The 23722-nt window shown below is 40.6% G+C and overlaps 1 protein-coding gene across 1 annotated transcript in view; it reads left to right on the top strand.

Annotated features, from left to right (window-relative positions):
- The window catches only part of LOC134538604 (endothelin-converting enzyme-like 1), a 93538-nt gene that overhangs the window by 13353 nt on the left and 56463 nt on the right, over window positions 1-23722 (top strand). The window contains exon 3 of the mRNA XM_063380032.1: window positions 21817-22093. Coding sequence (XP_063236102.1) covers window positions 21817-22093 — 277 coding nt within the window. The remainder of the gene's footprint in view (window positions 1-21816; window positions 22094-23722) is intronic.

Below are 23722 nucleotides of genomic sequence, written 5' to 3'. Positions count from 1 at the left end.
GTAATTTTAGCTTTTTAAGCCATGTATACTTACAGAGAATCTACCCCAGTACCTCCAAATTCCGTGATGTGATTAGTTTTTTTATACTTATTTTTTATATTTTTTATAAATTTGAATTTTTGTATATTATCATTACATAGACCTAGTTGGGTTTCATATTGGAGACTCAGAACTCTAAAGCGTAAAATATGTTTTTAATTTATATTTTTTTAAACATTTTAAAATAAAAGTTTGGTAAAATATATTTATTTTAATTCTTTTTAAGGAAAAATAATGTAAGTGGGGTGTTGGATACCATCCTAAATATTATATTTCACATGAAGTTTTAAATTTCGAGGTCATCTGAGGTGGAGGTCAAGGTCATTCAAGATGGCGGATCAAGGACAACATTGGTTTCCTCGCTCAAGTGGCAACAGGCGTCGGACCGGCCGTTGCTTGCTATTTCTATAATTTCCAGATTTTACTCACGGTTTTAAAATCAATTCTTAACATGACTGTTGTTAGTTGCTTGTGAATGGTTTTATTAACTAAACAAAGTTTTTTTACGTATTGGTTTTGAGAACCTTAAAGGCTAATTTACATTTAAATTCCCTAGCATGAATCGTGTGATTTATAATTTTGAACAAAACCGTATTATGCATCAATGGTCGTAAAACTTTAATTTTTATTTTTAGTAAGTCCTTCATAAATGTATATCTTTAGTATGCTTTTAAGTTTAACATGGAATATTAATTGGTAGGGGCATGCGTATTTCGCGAAAATATTCCGAAACCAGCTGAAAGTTAAAATACTTTAGCATAGTCTGTGTTTCTTGATTGGGTGAGATTCTTTCAGGTACATGTATACTTTTAACACACCAATCACAGTTATTCAGTTCGGATTCAAACGCGTCCTGAGTGGCTCGGTCAAATAAGGCAACGACGTTTCTCACAGATGGCCGCCAATCACAAGGAAGAAACCGTGGGTGCGGGTATACCTTGTTGCAGTCTAATAGGCGTCCAGATTTATTTGCGATAAATGCCTGCCCCTATTAATTGGTATTTAAGTTTATAAAAGCTATTAAATAAAAACTTAAATATCGATAAAAATGTTTATAAAATATCAACGATGGTTAAATTATTAATTAAACTCATGCTCAAAAAAACAAAATTATAGAAGCAAAATTATTTAGGACCAGTTATGTGTCCGATGAGATTTCACATCCTCATTTTTGATGAATTACAGAAAACGCTGAAACAACTGGCTATTATTTATAAACTCCACCAATTTCCATATTTATAACTTCAAGAATGACAAACTTCCATACAAAATTTTATCCCCTATTCAACCCCTTAGATGATAAATTTTCAAAAAAATACTCCCTTAGTGCTCATCTATGTTACATGAGGAACTCCTATGCAAAATTGCATGCAGGTTTAAGCTGTGCGTTGTCTGCTAGTGAGTATTAGAGTTTTAATTAGTTAGATACTGCTTCCTAAAGTACTTTATTAAGAAGATTGCAGTGAAACTTTGAAAGGAAAGACAGACAAAGCAAGCCCACTCGTAGAAGTAGAGTGACTGAAAGAAATCCGTTCTCGAACAAAGACGTTTCGACTTCAGTTGGAGCAGATGGCAAACTTCTAGCCATGGTTCATAAACGACGCAAGAACACAATAACGCAAATTGTCCAGCAACCACTTTTTTGAGTACAGTTTTATAAACTGTGCAAAAGCGCAATAACTATAGATCGGAGAAAAAATTCTCGGATTCTTTTCGCGATAGACAACCTGAGACGTCTCAACTAGGTTGTCCGTAAGTCTGAACTTTCTTGGCTCACAGTTCCCCAGATAAAAAATTGGGCGAATCGCAGAAGTTGTAGGAAGGTGTACTTGTTCGGAAGTTAGCCTATTGCAAAATAAATCCGCTAATTCGTCTCGTCTCTAGGTACATATATGATAACGATATCTGTCTCAGCAGCAAGCTACTATTTAAAATTGTGTGCGTGTTAGTTTGATGAAACTACATTTGTATATTAAAAACCACACAATGCTATACTTAAAATAACTAACACTATTGGAAATGTCTATACAAAATTTCACGTAACTAATTCAATTTGATTGAATGTTTAAAAAAAAAAAAAAAAACACTTTGTTGTCTCCAGCGCAACGAAAACGCGCAGAACTGATGCATCGCTCATTTAGCGCTTGCCCGACAGTGTGGAGTTGGGGAGCTCGATATTATCCTCCCCTTCCTTGTCATTGAGTGCCCCGCTCCTGAGCTTTGCACTTTTCGCGAAGTTCTGACTATTCATTGCCTTGACTTGTCTTAACGGCTAAAGAAGTTTCACTTAAAAATAATAATTTTGTATACCTTAATATATGTTATTGTAAAGTTCGCATAAAAAAGAAATACGTCGTATGCAAACAATTGGTAAGTAAAGCGTCTTCGAAATATTGTGTTTTGTAATAACTGTGTACAAAAGAAGTCATAAAGTGCAAAAACGTATTTCTTATGTATGTTTCACACTTTTAAACGGGGACTCTAGTACAGGGATTTTTTTGTACTTTTACAAAAGATTTATTTTGAAACCAGTTGCCGAAAAATAGATTGCAACACTACAATAAAAATATGGTAAATTTGTAGAACTAACTTCACTTCACTTTATAAACCGTTGACAATACAGTTCACGTGTAGGTTGTGTGCTGCCGCTGTATCTCTTCTACTCGGATGCATCGGCCGATGAAGTGGAAGAGAGATACATAGATGCGTCACAATCCGAAGGCTTAGGCCGATCGTGCCTCTCTATCGCTTGTTCCGCGCTCTCGCTTGCACGCTCGGCTCAGGCGGAACGTGACAATGAGTCATTCTTTTTCGTGCGTGCAGCCGGCGTTCATCGATTTATAAGACGTTATCACATTCAATATATCTCAAGATGGCTGGGCATTAAACTTAAACTCTAAAAATAAATTATCTCAATGGCGAAAATTGCACCCGAATCCCAGGTGCTTAGCACAGCGACGATTCCACGCATTTATTTTCCGTGGCAGTGTCCACACAGTGTGTTCCTCTCGGTCACACCGGGCGAAACCAATAAGTACTCGCTCCGGGAAAGGGAGTCGTGATGCCCAGCGAGTAGAACAGGAGTTTGCTTCACTCCACCGCAGCGAACTCTTCACTGGGTGCCAGCCTTTCACCAGGTCAGGCCGCCAACACACTTCCCGCACAGCTCACAACTGTACTTGGCAGAGTCAGGGTGCTGTCACAACTTATAATCACACAACTTAGAAACACATAACTTAGAAACACACAAAATATAATCTTCTAAGTTATGCCTGTTCAAAGTTGTGTGTTTCTAAGTTATGATAGTTCTAAGTTATGTGGTTCGGAGTTGTTTGTTTCTAAGTCGACAGTTCTAAGTTTTGATAGTTCTAAGTTATGACTTTCTAAGTTACGACATTTCTAAGTTGTGTGATTCTGCGTTGTGTCTTTCCAAGTTACGTGTTTCTAGTTATGATCGTTCTAACTTATGGCAGTTCTAAGTTACGTGGATTTTTTTCGAGGTTTCTAAGTTATGACGGTACTAAGTGGTGCTAAGTTATGTGTGGTTTCCGGCAAAGTGCTCCAAACAGTTCAGACCGTGGGACGGGAGTGATTCGACGACAAAGTTAAAGAATTGGTTCCTGCCCAGAAGTGACGAGATCATTACACAACTTGAAGTTTTGAGCTGGAAACTTGAATTTCTGCTACTTGGCTTACGTAAGTTATCTCAAACACAAGCAACACAAACGTAAACTTCGTCCAAACTTCACGGGACTTGATAGTGTGTGTGTGTGTAGCTCAGGGTCGTAGAAACTCAAAAATAACTTTTAGTATTCCTTACGTCTTCGTAAAGTAAGCCCCCTTACGTCTCATAAGTTACTACTAGTATCCAAAACTTAGCCCAGTCCAGGTTTCAATCTGTCGCATCCTCGTGCTCATATGCTCAACGCTAATGCGCCAAGGCCTTACGTCAGTCGTTGAAGCATAGCTCATGTCAGCTGTCGATCTCTTCAAACAAATCGACCAAGTCCCAACAGCACTCCTCTCGCAAAGAAATTCAATCACCTCAAGCTTGCGAAAAATTCTGAGTCCAACTCGAGAGGTGCTGCGAATTATTTTCCATCGCCAATGCTCACGTCGAAACGACGGTAACGTACCGTACGTCCTTTACGTTAAGTGGCGAACTGGGACAACGCCCCGGAACACAGTGACGGCGGTCTCCTCTTCGGGTGTTCGTCGGCGGTCGTCAACTGGCAGACCATGCTTCCACTTCTGCTGCTGAGTTCCAGTGCTAGCGGTCTCATGTTCACGAATCCCAGCTTCGGAACTACCAGGTAGAACATTCAGCAACCTCATGTAGTGGAGCAGACATTCAGCCTTCGACTCTCACGGTTCAGTAACTGTTATTTATTATTCACTACTGGGACTTTTTTTTGCTGTGGAACACATTTTTCCAGCAGCAGTATTTTTTTTTAGTGATGCATCACCGGTGGCGAACCTTCCAGGGGTCACGTTTAAAATACACGTGCTTCATACTTCTCCCCAGTACAGAACGACCAAACTGTCAAGATACAAACGATAGTGGTGGGAACGGGGGAAAAAGTATCATAACAGTTATTCCTGCATTATGAAATACTTTTTTGGAAGAAAAAAATATATACCGCGTATTTATTTGTCGTGTTTGCGAAAATTGAGCATAATTATAAAATTGACGTAAGATTGACGTTTCATACAAAGAATAAATTTTTTTTAACAAAAGATTATCGAATGTTCAACAATTGTTGGACATTATTTTGTTTCATTATGCTTATCAACGTGAGCAGTTAATGCTGAAAATATATTCAGGGAACGGTCAAAAAATAACTTTACCCGAGGTAGGTACTGGGACAACCCTAATGCATAAATGGCCCGGTAAAGAACCCGAACCCGGTATTACTGCGAACGTTATATTTTTATTTATTGTGGCGTCGGAAGCGACCTGACTTCGACTCCATCAGAACGCAGTCGGCGCGCCGTAAAGCGGCGAAAGCGCCGCCAGAGAGACTATTCTTGATATTATCTACGGGCGCCATCTATTGATTCGCGACGGCCGCTTCTCGATGTCCTAAGAGGCCCGCAAGTAGACTTTCCGGGCTTCAAATTGAACGGTTCATGTTTCCAACGGACAAGAGCGTTGGTTCGGAAAGTGGGAAGGGGTTCGGTGGAGGGGGAAGAGAAAGAAGTATAAACACTTTGCCCACTGTTGGATTTCAAGTTATTTCCAACCTTTTTTTTTTGGTAAGAATTAAGATTTTTGACGTGACAACGTATAATAAATCGATGAACGCCGGCTGCACGCACGAAAAAGTGTCCCGTTACGCATATTGTCCCGCTATGCTGTGTACCGTTACGCTCATTGTACGCTTGCGCCGCATCTATCTCTCTTCCACTCGATTGGAACAACCATCGATTTGAATTTTTCGAGGCACATTAAACTTGAAACACCGCCATTCGTTTCCTACTTTTCCTATCATCGTCCTATCCTTAACAGAATAACACAGATTGGAAGAAGTTAAATAGCAAATATGTATAAAAGTTATAGTTAAAATAATCTGTTCGTTAAAGTAATAAACAAATTTGAATTAATGAGTGCAAATAAAAGTAAATTTATCAATTAAATTGTAGATTTCATTTCACTCCTTCTTTGTATCCATACGAAATAGTGATAATTCAATAAAAATTATTCAATTTTATTCATAAAAGTATACAATCATTTCATCAATTTTTGTTATGACGTTGTCACGTTAAACTATCGTCCGAAAACCGACTTTACAGACAACTTTTTTTTTTTTTATTTGGGGGGAAGAGGGTGGTTATATATAACCCTGCCACGAGATTGCTACGCGAGAAATTTCGGGTATTCTTTTGCAAACATGTATCCCTCACTATTGCCTTAATGATCTGGATCACAATGGTAAGGACACTCCCCTTCGCGATCGTGCACCAGTCAACTATCAGCTAACAGTACAAAGGCCCGACCTCATCGACTAATGCGAAAGAAGGGAAGATTCTGCAGTAAGGAATCAGCCAATAGGAATCCATGCATTGGTAGAGAAAACCTATAAATGGGAATATTATACTGACAGCAAATCGCGATACTTCCGCACATCTATCGACAAGAAAAGAAATTCTTGAATTTTTACAAAAGTTCTTTTGGAAACCAGTTGCCGTGAAATGGTTTGTAATACTACAAGTGAGATATTGTAACTTTCTAGAAAGTATTTATTATGAAAATTGTATTTATTTGTATCGATATTTCATTCAAGTAAAATCTTTTTAAACCATGAAAATCGAATATTAAAAAATTTCACATCATTCTATTGAATCTAGTTAATACTGGAAAGTTATTCAGGGAACGGTTAGCAAATAACTTTAACTATTGCAAGTACTGAGACAACAAAAAGCATGAATACCCGGTTAAGAACCCAGAGTATTATTACGAAAACTATTTTGTAGTTGTGCAGTTGTTTTCAAGTAAATGATACCAATTTAAAAATATATTAAATTTTACATCAATATTTCTGTTTCATTTACAAGAAAAAAAATTGACAGTTCCTTAGAACTTACAAATATCATGATGGAAGCTATGGAGGTGAGAAGTTATTCAGTGGGTCGGTGTGATACTCGCCATGTTGATAATTAAAGTAAAAATGAAACAGCTCCCTACTACCTTTTCTCAACTGGATGGGGAAAAAAAACTTTTTTTGTTATAATGAAGCTTAACGCGTCTCTCTTTAACATTAATCATTTCACGGTGGCGTTTTTACGATTCTTCTAACAACTTTCTTTTAAGCTATAAAATAAACTTGTGTCTTTAGACTGTAAACGGCCTCGGTTATTTATGGCTATACAATTGCTACACTAGAGTGAATTCAAGTTTAGAATACACACCCACTGCATAGACTTATACCCCCGTGCTCTCAAAGTGATATTTACAATTATGAAGCCCACGTTTTCATGAATCATGAACCACAATATACACATATAAAAATTATAGGCCAGTATTCTGATGTTATAAAATAACATTATTCCTTTTCCTAGCAAACTTGCTGATAGTACATATACGTGGACAACCAAAAACACAATTCCGAACGCAGCAAACTCTAGTTTTAAAATTTTCAACAGCATTTGAAAGTATACATTTATTAATATGGATTCTCTTATACACATGTAATAAACACTCATTATAATCAAAAATAAAAGTTTTTTTTAATTAACTACGATTAAAATGAAACAGGTATTTGAACTTAGCCGATTCACGTAAGTTTTCACCTGCAATAACCTAAACACTACAACTGCAAAGAACTATGTCGTCCGTAGACAGCGAGAGAGAAAGACTTTCTCACACAATCTGAGTTCTCTCTCTATGACGTAGTTCTGACGTAATCGCATGAGCGTCAGCATGAAAAAGCACTGTCTCGGCCAATTGAGACATGACCTGAGATCCTGATTTAAAAGGTTTTTAAAGTCATAACTATTTTCTATTTTTAATTTTTTAAATTTGTCTTCGTCAAAACGTAGTTTATAATCTATTGTAACGCCTGAAGTTAATAGTGACTAGCTGCTACAAATGATTTACCCTGCGAAGTCGATGGCGTTTAGTCATAGATTTATTTTTGGGGAATTTCCACAACTTCGATAATATCTTCCTTTAATAGATACTTTGTCATGATAGCTGCCTTAACGAAGGCAAATTTCCGTTACTAAATATACATAGTTGTTATTGCATAAAAATTCCTGTAGACAATATGGCGTCATTCGATTGTTATCTCTGATTCCGAAATTCGAGGCATTTAAACGCGCACTTTTTAAAATTCTTCTGAATGTGACTCACATTATACTAACGCAACGTGAAGCGTAGCTATGCTTTTATTATACGCTATCTAGGATGGGTTTTTTTTTCGTCCCCTTGGGCTACGACGCAAACAACGCAGATATGGAAGAAGCACTGGCCAGACGCCAACTGAATAAATGTGTTCATTTTTGGGAGCGGGTTTTAGTACGTGTGTGGCTTGTCGCCAATCCAGCAGATCTGTACGTCGCGAAAGAGAGAACTGAACTGGTTTTGCTCTTAGATGGAAGTTGCTGGTTGGTGATGGGAGGGGGGAAGAGAGTGAATGTTTTCCTGGCGTTTCGCCTAAAAGTTGTGACCTAAAAATCAAAAGATTCTCAGCGACAGCTTGGCACCCCAACCCCCCCCTTCCCCCACAAACTCCTTCTTCATCACCCCCAAGAGACGATTAGCGTCCCAGTTCGTATTGGTTTCCCGCCACTTTGTCTTTAGATCAAATGCTTTTGAATGTTCCTGGCACTAAACAAAAAAAATTATTAAAGTAACAAAAAAAAGCGATAACGGAGATTACGTCAGTAAATTTCAAATTCTCCTGTAAATATTTAAACGAAGTTTTGTTGTATCACTATCTTAAACAAGAAACAAAAAAAATTCCTTACTGTGAAACGTAATTTTAACAATACTGACTAGTTTAACCTCCCTTTTTTTTTTGTAGCAAAGTGTATGTAAAACAATCACAATGGGAACGCATGGAACTTCTGCTCAGAAATATATTTGATTTTGTATTTAATTAATAGTTTTCAAGCTGGGGAACCCGGCGACGCAAACTATCGTACGCATTATTGTCTCATATTAAACTTGAATCGTATTTTTGTAACTGTCACTAGCAATTGTTGAGTCTCCCGCGTGCCGTATACCGGTAAAGATGACCATAAGGTCCACCTACGCGCATCCCCTGAAAGCATGTTCGCCTCTGTGACTGGCAGGCGCAGGCCCTCTCTCGGACAGTGGGGTTTCAAGAGCGCACTTCTATCGCAAAATCTATATATATAAAAATTTAGCTTCCGTATGTATTTGGCCACAAAACTCGGAAAGTATACGATGGTTTGGATTGAAATTTTTACAGAACATTGCATCTTAACAGAAGAGTGTTTATATGAAATAAAAGTTTGGGAAAATCCACCGGAAAAGTCGGAAAAAAAACTTAGTTGTGACCACGCTCGACGATGCTGTACCATATTGTCGAAGTTCAAGCACATCAGGCTACTCGACCATTGTGCCTTGACGACTATAATTTACACAAATATGCATGGTTGAGCGAAAGAGCCATTCTAGCGGCTAAAAATGTTGACGTACACGATATGAACAACAGTATTATAAACAGAATCGAAGGTGAAACAATGACATACAAATCTATTGATTCAGTAGTGCACCAAAATGAAGCAGTGAACTTTCCAACGGAATTTCTCAATTCACTCGATGTTCCAGGATTACCACCACATATTTTGAATTTGAAAATTGGTGTGCCAATTATATTGCTTCGAAATATCTGTCAGCCTAAATTATGTAATGGTACACGATTAGTAGTTAAAAAATTAATGGATAATCTTATTGAAGCAACAATTTTGATTGGACTTCATAAAGGTGAAGACGTATTACTTCCACGAATGCCACTTATTCCGACAGATATGGCGTTCGAGTTCAAACGACTTCAATTTCCAATACGCCTTGCGTTCGCTATGACCATCAATAAAGCACAAGGACAATCTTTGCAAGTGTGCGGTTTGAATTTAGAAAATGAATGCTTCTCTCATGGACAGTTATATGTCGGGTGCTCCAGAGTCGGTAAACCATCTGATCTATATGTTTATGCAAAAAATGGGAAAACAAGGAATGTAGTCCTTCCATTAGCTTTACAATAAAAATATTTAAGCTAAACACATTTTTATTTATTCTATTACATTCCACAGCCATGCACAGTAAAATATTAAATTAAACAATGAATTAATATTAAACTGTGCCACAGCAAAGCGTGGCCGGGTTTAGCTAGTAATAAATAAGGATTCTGTTGTTTCGTAATATTGGTATTGTTACTCCTATTGCAAACATGGGGGTATTTTTATACCACTGTTTATTTATTTTTTAGTCGCTGTCATCAAATCATCTAACCTCGGTAACGAGCAAAATTATTGTGTTCTCATGTTGCAAACACACGAAAACTCGGACACGAAATTCAACCAGATATCTTTAAAACCATGCCAAGTCCATTATACGCTAATTGATTTTCAACTACATTTCTCGACGCGAATCACGCTTATAGTAGTTTCCGCACCCGCCGCTAGAATTCGCTGCCGGAGCAGCTACGTCGACTATTGAATCATTTTATCAGCAGACTGAAATTTTAAACTATATAATGAAAAAGGCTCTGATTAAAGGGGAAACTAATTTTAAAAAAATATATAGAACGCATGCTTCAGTTCTAGTAATTAAAATAAAATACTGCCCATATTGTTTAAATTCATTAAAAACTTATTACTGTTACGAACGTAGGCAGGTTCGCAACACGCGTCAGGTTCGGAGCTGGCTGGCGGCCCCGCACGGCCACTGGAGTCACGCGCTGTGTCACGTGCCGTGTCACGCGCCGTCCACTGACGTAAGGCATGCCACGCGTGCCTGGCGGTATTACAAGGGTCCGTCGCTACCCCCTCCCCCCTCCGCACCAACGAAACTTCCTTCCTCGGCGCTGTCTATCGCTGAGCGGCCTTGGGAATTCCGCACGCCGCCGCCGCCCTTCCGGACTGATCGGGCGTCGGGTAGGCCCGGGATGACGCGACTCGTCACAGCTGCTCTCGTTGGTTCTATCCACTAGGATAAAAAGGGCGACGTCGGCCTTCGCGGGAGTTCCGATCGAGTTCCGAAAGCGAAGGAAAGTGAGACATCGGCGAAAAGGGCGAGAGACCCCCTCGAGAGTGGCGCGACGCGGAATTAGACTGGATCGCGAGAGTGCGGCGACTGAGTGGCGCGAGACTGTGTGTGTGTGTGGACAGGCGCGTGGCAAGGGGCGAACCACTGTCGAGCCTAGCTCCAGTGAGGAGTGCGAACTGCGGAGCTTGACAGACATTGAGTGACTTGCGAATAAACTTTTTTAAGTTCTGGTGAATTTTTATCGGACATCTTGAAGTTAAATAATTTTTTTCTTAATGTATATCTTAGTAATCAATAAAACTGTGAAATAAAAATTAGTTGGGCTACCCCTTACGAACCCAGTTCTCCCCACATAGATCGTAACAATACTGTTACGAATCGCGGGTTCGTAAAGGATAGCCCAATTAAAGATTTTATTACACAACACAGTTTTATTTCTTGCCACTATTTACATTACTAGCAAATAATCTAAAAATGCAAATTAATCAATTGTACTTAAAAATGTTGCTTCCTCAGTCATTCGTTTTCACACACCGCACACCTCGCTGGGCTGCACCTCTGGCGCAACTATCGCCGCAGCACCCCTCGTGGTCCTCCGTCGCAGGACTCCGTCGCCGCACTCCGCCGCCGCCGTCGCACTTCCCCTTTGCCGAGATCCCACTCGACGCCTCGCTCGGAACTCCGCCGCGGGAGAACTCCCGACTGAACTCTCTCACTCACTCCCTGCCATTTCTAGAACTCACGAGCTCGCGGCTGGGGCCTGTCGCGTCATTCCGCGCCGACACGATGGCAGAAATCTCTCGAAACACGTGTCTGCGGCTCGCGTAACTCCGCAGCTGTCAGGTTTCAGTTACGTGTCAAAGGCAGGGCGCCACGTGGGGTGTGGGGGGAAGGAGGGGGGAAAGCGACCATCCTTGTTATCTTCCAGGCGCGCGTGGCGCATATCATGTTGCGGCAGCCACCAGCCAGCTCTGCACCTGCACGTGTCGCGGCATTGCTCACGTTCGTAACAATACTATAAAGTTTCCCTTTGTCTTTGTGAACTTTGGTTCGCCCCATCCGCCACAGATGGCAGCACCGTGGTTACATATTTCCCTTCCATGCGACTTCCGTTCCATTCACAATATCACTCCTATCAAGTGCCTATACCGAAAGCAAAATTATTACACATCAATAATTTTATTTAGAAAAGAAAACACTTCTTTCTTCCTGTGTGAAATTTCCGGTACCGAATAATTCAATACCTAATGTAAATATTTATGTCTTGTTCTAATACTAATTTTCAAGCAAATGCATTCCCTATAAATCCTTACATTTATGCATGTACTTAAATTATAAAAGGTATTTTTTCTTACATATCCGCAGAATGCTTTTAATATGAAGAATTTCATAGTTTATGCTTGATTATATTTTCTCTATGTGTCGCTATGAAAAAACTATAATTACTTTTTCTTCATTTATTAACTTAAATACTGAAAAAAATAATAAATACAAACCATATCAATACAAGTTTATCCTTTTCCTGAATAAATACAAACAGAATAGAGCAAAAAACTTTCTCTTTATTTGCGAAATTTCAGAAGGCTTGCAGAGAGTTTATTCGTGACCTAAAGTCATTTAATTTTGCATGTTACGACGCCTGGTTGTAAATCTGTAGTTAAGTCCACTACTGAAACAAGTAGGAAAATATAGGCAGTTTGCATTCTCTTGATATCGAAACAGTTGAAAGAGGGAAAACGTAAGGGAAAACTGGCTGAGGTAAAGTCGTGCGCGAACCCTGCCAGGGAACTGCCAAACCGCCAAGGCCTTGATGATGCGCCTCGTGCATTATGCATCGATGCACCTGTAGCGCATCCGCCGGCAGAGTTCAAATTCAGGGAGGTCGAACCTTCCGACGTTTACGATTCTCAAAATGGTGAGGACGTGACGTAAAAACCGTGAATTATTTGTCTAGTTTCCTTTTTTTATGGGTAACGTCTTAGCTCTCGGTATACGGCATATTGGTAGGAGTAATTTCGTGAACGGAATGGAAGTCGCACGGAACGGAAACGTGTGACCACGATGTGATGCCATCTGTGGCGGATGGCGTGAACCAAAGTTCACAAAGACAAAGGATAAATTTTATAGTATTGTTACGATTAACCGCGGGTTCGTAAAGGATAGCCCAATTAAAGATTTTTTATCACACACAGAGTTTTATTTATTACCACTACTTGTCACTTACAAATAATCTTCTAAATTGGCAAATAATAAATTACACTTAAAGAAATGTCAATTCCCCAGTCACTCGTCCGCACACCTCGCTGGGCCGCACCTCTGGCGCAACTCTCACCGCAGCACCCCTCGTGGGTCTCCGCCACGGGACTACACCGCCGCACTCCGCCGCCGCCGACGCACTTGCCCTTCGCCGAGGTCCGCTCGACTCCTCGCTCGAAACTTCTCTCAGGACTCCGCCGCACCCGCGACTCTTTCGCCCGGAAACTCCGCCGCGGGAAAACTCCCGACTTCACTCACTCACTTCCTGCCCTGAAACCTTCGTCCAAGGACTTCGCCACTCTGCCGCACCTGCGGCACTATCGCCCGGAAAATCCGCCGCGGGAGAACTCCCCACTCAGACTCCCTGCCCTGGAACCTTCGTCCAAGGACTTCGCCACTCTGCCGCACCCGCGGCACTATCGCCCGGAAACTCCACCACGGGAGAACTCCCCACTGAACTCAACTCGAAGGTCGGCCCAACCTCCTTATATAGCCCTTGGGTTCCCGTCTAGAACAATCGGGCATGTCTCCGAGATATCGCGCGACCTTCGCCGTCGAAATGCCCAGAAACGCGTCGTGAGTCCTCGAAGGACGAGGCGGCTGCTCAAAGAACGCCGATAAACGCAGCAAGCATCGGGTTCCCACAAAACGCGCCGATAAACATGTCTGAGTCCTTTTATTCCGCAGTGCGGCCTCTTTTAAGTAACTCGATCTGAGGCAGGTGCGCGCTGCGACGGTCAGGATGTCGCGAGATAGTATGACACGAGATACCAGGGAGAGGATGCGGGTGGAAGGGGGCGCAGACAGGCCGAACGAGCGCGGCGACGCCAAGCACTGCAGCCAAACGCGATCGTAACAGTATTGTTACGATCTATGTGGGGAGAACTGGGTTCGTAAGGGGCAGCACAATTTAAGTATTTTTTTTTTCCAGTTCTATTGATTACTAATATTTTCATTACTAACGAATAATTGAACTTCAAAACGTCTGATCAAAAATCATTCGCAAGTCACTCAATGTCTTGTCAAGTTCCGCAGTTCGCACTCCTCGCTGGAGCTAGGCTCAACAGTGGTTCGTCCCTTACCTCGCACCTACCCACTCACACAGTCTCGCGCCACTCAGTCACCGCACTCTCACCACGATCCAGTCGAACTCCACCGCGCGGCACTCTCTAGGGGGGGTGAGGGGGTTGTTACTCTCACCCTCTTCGCCGATGCCGCACTTCCCTTCACTCGCGGGAACTCTCGGAACTCTCGGAACTCTCGAAACTCTCGAAACTCGCTCGGAACTCCAGCCGAGGCCGGCGTCGCGGCTTTGCTTCCCAGTTCGTAACAGTATTAACTGTTTTAATGAGTTTTAACCAGATGGGCAGTAATTAAATGAAATTCCTTGTCGAAAATCCTATTTAAAGCCAGGGTTCAGTAACTGAAAATTGAAAAAAAAAGGCCTAAGCAACGCATGCCAGGCATTAGCTAGTTGCACAATTTTATTGACCGTGTAAGTGTTCTATTGAAGTATTACTTTTGATTGTACGATGATTGAACTTAAGTTTGAGCGTGTTTGAATTTAATTGCGCAATGGATATTTATTGTGTCGTGAATATTATATGTTGCGCAATATTTTGAGTCTACTGTTCGGGGCGGGCCCGTACGCATGCGTGTGGTTATGACAGCGAAAATAACGAATTTAAACTCAATATTTCTCAATATGGTAAATGTTTTTTCAACATTTTTAGAGTTACCACACGTAATTAATTACACTTCTGTGAATAAGATTATTACTGTTTCAAACCATTAAACTTTAAAATTTCGCTACAATCAACGGCGATATAGGTGCAGCTTAATAGACACGTTTCTCTCCCGGAAATTTCGATGTAAAGGGTTCGTCAAATACTATTGACTCAATGTGACTGTATTCTGTGAGCGCAGGGTCTATTCAGTTAAAAATTGTGCAATAACATGATTTCCCAATTATATTGTTGGTGTATGGAGGGACAGCTTATTCACTCACGTGCCTGTACAGTCAACTGTACACCCGCACTGTACACCTTTGTCAAATATTTGTTTTCACTACGAATTTACCATGTATAAATCTACTAGGAGGTTGTAGGGCGCCAAGACGCCCGTTGAAAAATGGCGAATATAACAAATACTTTTGATTAATATAAACAAAGGTTTACCAAAAATTCAATTTCTTTTAATATTGTGCGAATGAAAATTGTTTCTGATAAATATATATCATCACAAAAACAAATTTAAATAAATATATATTTAAAGTGCATATGTGCTATTACCGATAATTTTAGTAGCAAGTAATTAAATGACAACCAAAGAAGATTATAATATGAAAAATTAAAAGGACTTAACTACAAGAAAAAATCTGCCAAAAAATTGTTGGGCATACAAACATATATATGAAGACAAAAATAACAACGGTTCTTTAATAAAACTGTAAAGTTAAAAGATGTAAGCATACTTAAAAACTATAAAAAATTTCAATAAGTCATACGTACAAAATTCAAAAAATATCAAAAGATTCTCAGTGACGCAAACTTATATTTCCAAAAAAAGGAAAACATTTGACCGTTTTTAGTTTAGAGCTCTAAACCTTTTCATTAATTATAAGCATAGTTCTGTGCTGTTATGGAAGAGAGGGTTAAGTAAAAACATTAAATTTTAAGAGAGGTGGAAGAAAGTCTAATATTATTTTCACGATCAAATATTAGTAGTTATGTTATTAATTATTGATATCTTATACAGGAAACACAAAATTACAAACCATATATTTAAGGTGTCAAAAGGCATATCCTTCAAACAATCCTTGACTTTCTTCCACCTCTCTTAAAATTTGATGTTTTTGACTTAACCCTCTCTTCCATAACACCACAGAGTTATTCGTGAGGATCCTATGGAAACCACTGAAAAATGATGAATATAACAAATACTTTGATTTAATAATTAATGCGTTCTATTTATCTAGCTGTATTTCAAATGTTACTCTATTGTTACACTTCCATCTTCTATTTTAAGCATATCTCTATGGAGGAGGTTAATATTTGTGCTTCTTGATACGCTTGCCTCCAAGGTATACATATCTCTTTGATGTTACGGAGTCAGTGATTCAGTGACAAGCGTAGCTGTATATAGGATGTGCGAAGTTTCACGTTGCGGTCACGCGCTTTTTTTTTTTTTTTTTTTGTGATGACGTGCGCCGCTGTTTCAAAACTCGCCGTCTTCTGGAAACCTAGAGCAACTTGTTCCAAAGACTCGTGCGAGGTTGTTTCACGTCTCGTTCGTTGGAAGCCCTGGAAAGGATGGTTGTGAAGGGGGGGGAGGTAGGGGAGGTAGGGGTGGTAGGGGTGGTAGGGGAGGTAGGGTCGGAGGGTCAGGGAAGGGGATTGCTTGGAGCTCTGACGAACTTCGTCACGAGTGGCTCTTCATTTCCTACGGCGATGCGGGAAAACCGAGTGCCTAGTCCCCCCGAGGGGAAGGAAAGGGTAAAATGGGTGAAAGGAGGCTCGAGACACGTGAACTTTGCGACGCAATCCCACAGAAGCCTGCAGCGACTAACTTCACGGCTAGAGAGAGGGTCTCGTAGCAATCTAGAAACGGTGGGGTGTGAATAGGCCTACCCCGCGAAGAAATTTTGGTATAGTCTGTGTGTCACATAAACTTGTTGTTATGTAACATCTAAAGCCAAAGGTAAACTTTATAGTAGCCAATTAACTGTTTGATGAATTTCAACAAGATGGACAGTATTTAAAAATAAATAAAAATGGGTGCGTGTACTTAGGTACGCGCGTGAGAAGTTATACTTCTTTGGCATCATTAAAAAATAGTTTTTAATTGCATGCAAATAATTCTCCATGGTAGCGTTAAACGTTTAACGCAACCTTGTTGTAAGTCGCATTAGAAGTAAAACTTCAAAAAATTCCTGTTGAAAATCTGACCCAAGCCGCGGTTTCATAATTTTTTCAGGTATTTATAGCATTTATCGGAGCCGTTCCATTATATCATTTAAAATTTAGTTTTAGAGGAAAGTGCCCAAAACTGGACTACCCCCCCTAAAGCGGACCCCCGGTCTCCTGGCTCTGCATTCTCCTGAACTCTAGCGGTACCGAGTGCAAACAGTAGTCCAGGCTTCTGCCACGCCGTAGCGGAGCGCACACCTCGCTCGCTTCACTTGTAGCGTGTCCACCCGCCATTGTGTGTTGTGGCAGTGAAAAAAGTTTTTGCAGTGTGCTACATAATTAATCATTTCTCCAAGATATTGGCAGGTAAGCCTTTGGACCTTTATATGTTTTTAATGGTAAGGTGTACTGTAAATGTTTGTATCAAACCCGTTTCATTTAGATGTTTGATTAAAAAGTTATTGGGTTAGCAAATTGTTAGCTACAGTCGCGCAAACCGGACCCCCTTCAGTTGCCTAAACCGGACCCCTTGTTCCCTTAACCGGACCCCTTACATATTCATGTCTTATATCGGCTTCTATTTGTTTATACTCTTATACTTTTGGAATTATGTTGCAGATTCCAAAAGGATAATGGGGAAAATTGATCAAAGAAAGTGGAGTCCATCTAAAATGACTAAAGCTATTGATGCAGTTCGGAAAAAAAAAGATGGGTTGGAAGAAGGCCAGTAAACAGTTTAATGTTCCGAAAACCACACTAATGAGGTTGTCCAACATGAAGTACGGTACTCCTGAGGAAGCAGCAATTACAAAAAGAGGCAGACCTACAGTTTTGGGTGAAGACCTTGAACATGAGCTTGTTCATTATTGTCTTGCTATGGAAGCTTCTTTTTTTGGACTTACTCGTAATGACTTGCGAAGAATTGCTGTGCAATTGGCAGAGAGAAATGACATTGAACATCCTTTCAAAGACGGAATTGCTGGGAAAAAGTGGTTAAAACTTTTTCTTAAACACCACAAAACCAAACTGTCAGAAAGGAAGCCTACTGGTACATCCTACAGCCGGGCTCTCGGGTTCAGCAAAGAAAATACAGAGAAATTCTATAATGTTCTGGAAGATATTTATGAGAAAGGTAAATTTTCTCCTGACAGAATTTACAATGTTGATGAGAGTGTAATTACAGTGGTACAAAGTAAAGTAGCAAAAGTAATTGGCCTTAAGGGTAAAAAACAGGTTGCTGCCTTGACATCAGGAGAACATGGGGCACTTATAACAATTGTTGCTTGTATGAATGCTAGTGGCTCATTTGTACCACTTTTAGTAATTTTTCCGAGGAAAAATATGAGTGAACAGTTGCTCCACCAGGAACAATCTTTGCAGCGCACCCTTCAGGATGGATCCAAACCAACTCCTTCACTCAGTGGTTTCGACACTTCATCGAGTTTGCCCATCCTACGAATGAAAAACCTGTGCTGTTGCTCTTGGATGGCCACTTTAGCCACACACAGAATATTGATCTGATCGACTTGGCAAAAGCGAATAATGTTACCATTCTGTCGCTGCCACCTCACTCCTCGCACAAACTACAACCGCTGGATAGAAGTTTCATGGGTCCTCTCAAAGCTTATTACAGTGAGGAAATCAGGCAGTGGTTAAGGCACAATGAGTGCGCCGTCAGTCCTTTTGATGTAATGGAATTGTTTGGCAAAGCCTATATTAGATGCCAAACTGCTCAAATAGCAATCAATGGATTTAAAATATCAGGCATATACCCCTTGAACAAGAAGCTGTTCTCTGATGCTGAATACATTGAAGAGGCAAACAAAAAACGAGATTCAAGTTTCTACGAATCTGTGTTGAAGAAACAAACTGCAGAAAATCAGAGCTATCGAGAGAGCAGAGAAGAACGTAACACAGAGGAACCACGAGTTATTGTAGAGTTTGAACCAAGTCAACCATCAACGTCTTTGGGACGTCATGGTATTCCGCGGCCATCAGCTACAACTGAGGATCCTCAGAGTTCCACATCTTCTAAGACAAGCCCATTTGACATCACTCCCATCCCAAAAATTAAAAAGAGGACCTCGAACAGAGGACGAAAGGCCTGCAGTTCTACGGTCATTACATCCACTCCTTACAAAACCCAATTAGTGGAAGCTAAAAAAGCTAAAGAAGCCAAGGAAGCAGAACAGCAAGAACGAAATCATGGTCAAGGACGCAAAAGGAATCGTGGCCGGGGACGTGGTTCAGGAACATAGCCATCAAGAAAAGTAAAAGTGCTCGTGACAAGGCATTTGAATTTTGAGAGAAATGTGAAAGAATCAAGCACCGAAGATGAAAACAGCATGTCATCTGGAAGATCCGAATTGGACTTTCTTCCGGGAGTCTCCCCATCCAAAGATGATGATACTTCGTGTATGTTTTGTGACAGGAAATTTACGGAGGATTCTAAAGGGGAACTTTGGGTCATGTGTGTTATGTGCTTATTGTGGGCCCATGTGGATTGTGCAGAGGCTGAACAGGACGTTTATATTTGCGACTTTTGTCGCTAAATGATGTAATTCTGTTTATAACTTCTGTATCTTGACATTCTGTAGGTTTATTTGAAACTTAATCACTAACTGTTTATATTTTATATATTTTGAAACAATAGATATTATGTTTTCTTTGATTTAATACCTTATTTGTTATTTTACTCTGTGTTATTTTAATAGTTTTTACAAGGGGTCCGATTTAGGCAACTATTTTTAAGATCGTCAAAGTGTAAGGGTTTGGTAAATAATTTTTTAAAAGCAATTTTTAATTATATTTTCCAAAATTACAAATGTAAATGCTTTACAACTTAACAAAGTAAATATTTCATGCTTTAAAAACATATTTTTTTACAGTTTACTTTGTGTTTTTATTAAAAAACAAAATGGGGGTCCACTTTTGGGCACTTTCCTCTACTAATCAAATGATTCAATGGTCGACGTAGCTGCTCCGGGCAACGAATTCTAGCGGCGGGTGCGGAAACTACGAGTGATTCGCGTCAAGAAATATTGATCACGCTCGGCATCATTTTAAAGAATTTAACGTTGAATTTCGTGTCAAAGTTTTATATTATAAGTGTATTTGCAACATGAGAACACATGAATTTGCTCGTTACCGAGATTAGGTATTAAATCTCTGGCAAATACTGAAAGACTCACGTGTTTTTTTTTTTTTTTTAAGTGAAACTTCTTTACAACCAGTAGGTTAAGTCTAAGTGATGACTTTATCAGAGCGTAACAAAGAAAGGGTACGGTCAGAGAGTATCGAAAAATGAGTGAGGCTTTACAGCACATCTGCATAGTACCCATCAATAGTTTATGACCATTACGAAATTTGTTCAGATACGTTCCTTTTTTAATGAGTAATATTTAATGAGTAATAATTGCACACTATTTTAGACATCGCCGCACGTTTTTATAAACTTAAATGATTTATTAGTTTACAAGTTAAGACATGTTTTTTAGGTTATATAAAAACCAGTATTTTGATACATTTTACTATATGTATCTATATACAGTAAATTTCCTTGTAGCGTGGTTATATATGTATATATACATATATATATTGCCCGTTCATATGTATTTCAAAGAACCATTAGTAGAATAAACTTCTGAATGAAAATCAATCTTACGCTAAACTCGTTATAGTTTGAACAAATATATTTTCCATTAAAAAAAAACACGTGAAACGGAGTTTTCAATGTTTGTTAATATATTTCTTGCTCAAAAGAGCGCATCAGAAAATTTGTTCCGTTACATATAATTGTACGAAAATTATTTTTTTCTACATCCTATAAAAATGCATAACTTGTGAACTTATAATGTATGGTTATAGCTACAACGATTTTTAAAAAATAATAATAATAAATATATTACCGGTGTTTGATGACAGTAAAGTAATTGCAAATATTTTTTTAATGATCCAAAACTACCTATTGTTGACGGGTACTGTCCTTGCACACTCTTAAGTCTACACCAGCGGTTCCCAATTTTTTTTTTTTTTTTTTTTCGGTCAGGGAACCGTATGATCGATTTTGATTTCGGTTTGACCCCAACTCCTACAAAGGAAGTTATTTGAAAATAATTGTGCCGGCTTTATATGGCATTCGTCCTGACTGCAGATAACAAACCATGATCCACGGTAGCTTCAGTGACTAATGTTAGATGCAAACTAAGAGTTTTAAATTGAAACCATTGCTTAAATATAATTTTATTTTTTTAATATTTCGTCTGCGAGATTTAATTTTATCTCATGCAAAAGGTACTTGTTTGCAAGTAGTTCTGATTTTCAACAACAGATGACGCCACGTGTTGCTTGCAGGTAAATAATATTTTATTTATTTTATGCGGTCACGGAACACCTGAGACCCTGCCACGGGACCCCAGGGTTACGTGGAACCAGGGGCGTAGCTGGGGGAGGGGGGGGGTGGTTTAGGAGTTAAAACTCTCCCTCCCTTTAGCACCAAATCTTTAATTAATTTCTTATTCATCACTCAAACAAATTTCATATTAAAATTAATTAAAAAAAATTACCATTACAATATTTAAATTTAAGAACCGAAAACTGCTAAAATAGCACTATTTTACACCTTAAAATCCAAATTTTCCCGGGAGGGGAGGGACCCCCGGACACCACCACGTTAATACGGGGAGGCGGGGGGGGGGGCATGCTTCTTAACACACACCCCATACACAAATCCTGGCTACGCCACTGGGTGGAACACCTTTTGGGAGCCGCTGGTCCACGCAGTCCTGTACAGATCCATGACGCCAGTCATCGGCCGCCAAAAGCTCTTTGCGCTCCGCCACGAAGGGACCCACCCCTGTGTCGTGCGTGACCCGGCAGGACGAAGACGGCTGCGCGCGGGGCGAGGCGGGGGGTGGAGCGGCTTCGGCGGCGGCGGCGGCGGGGGACGGCGGTCCGGGGGCGGCGTGCCGCAGCGACGCGTGCCGGGAGGCGGCGGCGCGCGCGCTTGCCGCCGCCGCCCTGACGCGCGACCCTTGCCGCGACTTCCACCAGTTCGCGTGCGGCGGCGGCGGCGGGGGCGGCGGAGGCGGCGAGCCCGGGGGCGGCGGGGCGAGCCTCGCCACCCTCCAGCCACACGTGGACCTACAGCTGCAGCGTGAGTACATCCTTCACCAGGTCTTAACAGCTCTTTGGTGTGAGCGTATGATCGGCGTTAACACCGCCAGCAGTGCTGATAATGTCTTCAGGGCTCCGCCTACCCGGGCACACATACGGTCTGCTGAGCTTCAGGAAAAACAACGCGATTTCAAAAGTACTCAAGATATCCGAGTGGGGGTCTGTTTACGGAAAGCATTTAAGAGTTCGCTGAGGCCCGAAAAGTACTTTCGATTTCGGATTAAGTTTTTAAGCTGTATTTTTAGAAGTGTTAAAATGGCTAAAAACGCATGTTTTCAGAGTTTTTTTTTTTTTTTTTTTTAGGCGTAAAACAACCAGTACAGATTCTTGAAAGCACTTTAAGGGACTTGCATCACACCTTTATCATCATTTCTCGGCCATATAATGTTACGGTCGCCGTTCAAATTTCACAGTTATCCTGTGCATGAAGAGAAGACTGCGCGCCAGTCCAGAGGAGACACCGCGCTAGAAGCACCAGCGAGCGTCGCGCTTATCATCCCGCCTCACCAGCACAGATACACCCCTGACGAGGCGGGCCCCTTAAGGGCTCGGGACACAGCCAACTGTCTGGTCAGCTGAGCGAGGTACGGGGCTGAGGCGGTGACTATGCTGGGTTAGTGGCCCCAGCCGCTGGTCATTGCCGAAGCTCTAATACCCTCCCGATCAACTAAACAGGTAGCGATCTCTAACAGTTCCGTTGTCTTAAAAAAAACTCTGGAATGTTTATAAAAATAAGCGAACTGAAATTCTACTCCCACCCTACCCTATTAGGGTGCATATGTGGGACGGGAACGTGAGAATGCCGGCCGTAAGATCGGAATAATGTGACGTGCAACATCTCAGCTCTCGGGTACACGGCGTTCGGTCCGATTAGTTTCGTGAACGGGAACGGAAGTCGCATGTAGCGGAAATGTGTGACCGCACGGTGCTGCCAACTGTGGCGGCTGACGCGAACCGAAGTTGACAAAGCCAAAAGTAAACTTCACAGTATTAACGGTTTATTGAATTTTAACAAGATGGGCAATGTTTCAATAAAATTACGTGTCGAAAAAAATCAGGTCCAAAGCTGGGTTTCGGTTTTATTTTTCAAGTCTTTTCTCGTTTTTATCGGAGCCGTTTCATTTTGGTTTACAAATCGAATGAGTCGATAGTCAACGTAGCTGCTCCTGCAGTGAATTCTAAGCGGCGTGAGTGGAAACTACGTGTGATTTTCTTCAAGATATGTGATTGAAAACACAATTTGCGCATATATTTATCACGCTCGGTATTTTTTTAATTTCGTGTATTTGCACAATGAGAGCAAACGAATTTTCCTCGTTACTGAGGTTAGATGTTACACGTCTCTGGCAAGTACTAAAAGACTAGCTCACGTGTTTATTTTTTTTGTTACTCCTGTATCGTCGCTGTGTAGTCTAATTTAAATATTAAGCGTCGCCTTCTTTTTTTTTTTGGGTTACACGCTAATCTCTGTGCAAACCATTTCAAGATGAGACGTCATATTTTTTTTGGTTACACTCTACATCATCCTTGTGAAATGTATGTTTGCGTTTATATACACTGTAAAAATATGTTCTACCTTTACAAGGAAAATCCTTGGAAACTCAGTTGC

This window comes from Bacillus rossius, chromosome 13 (genome assembly GCF_032445375.1).
Source record: "Bacillus rossius redtenbacheri isolate Brsri chromosome 13, Brsri_v3, whole genome shotgun sequence".
In the NCBI taxonomy this organism is placed as follows: domain Eukaryota; kingdom Metazoa; phylum Arthropoda; class Insecta; order Phasmatodea; family Bacillidae; genus Bacillus; species Bacillus rossius.
Note: the sequence above shows the minus strand (reverse complement) of the source record. Positions and strands in the feature narration are given on the sequence as shown.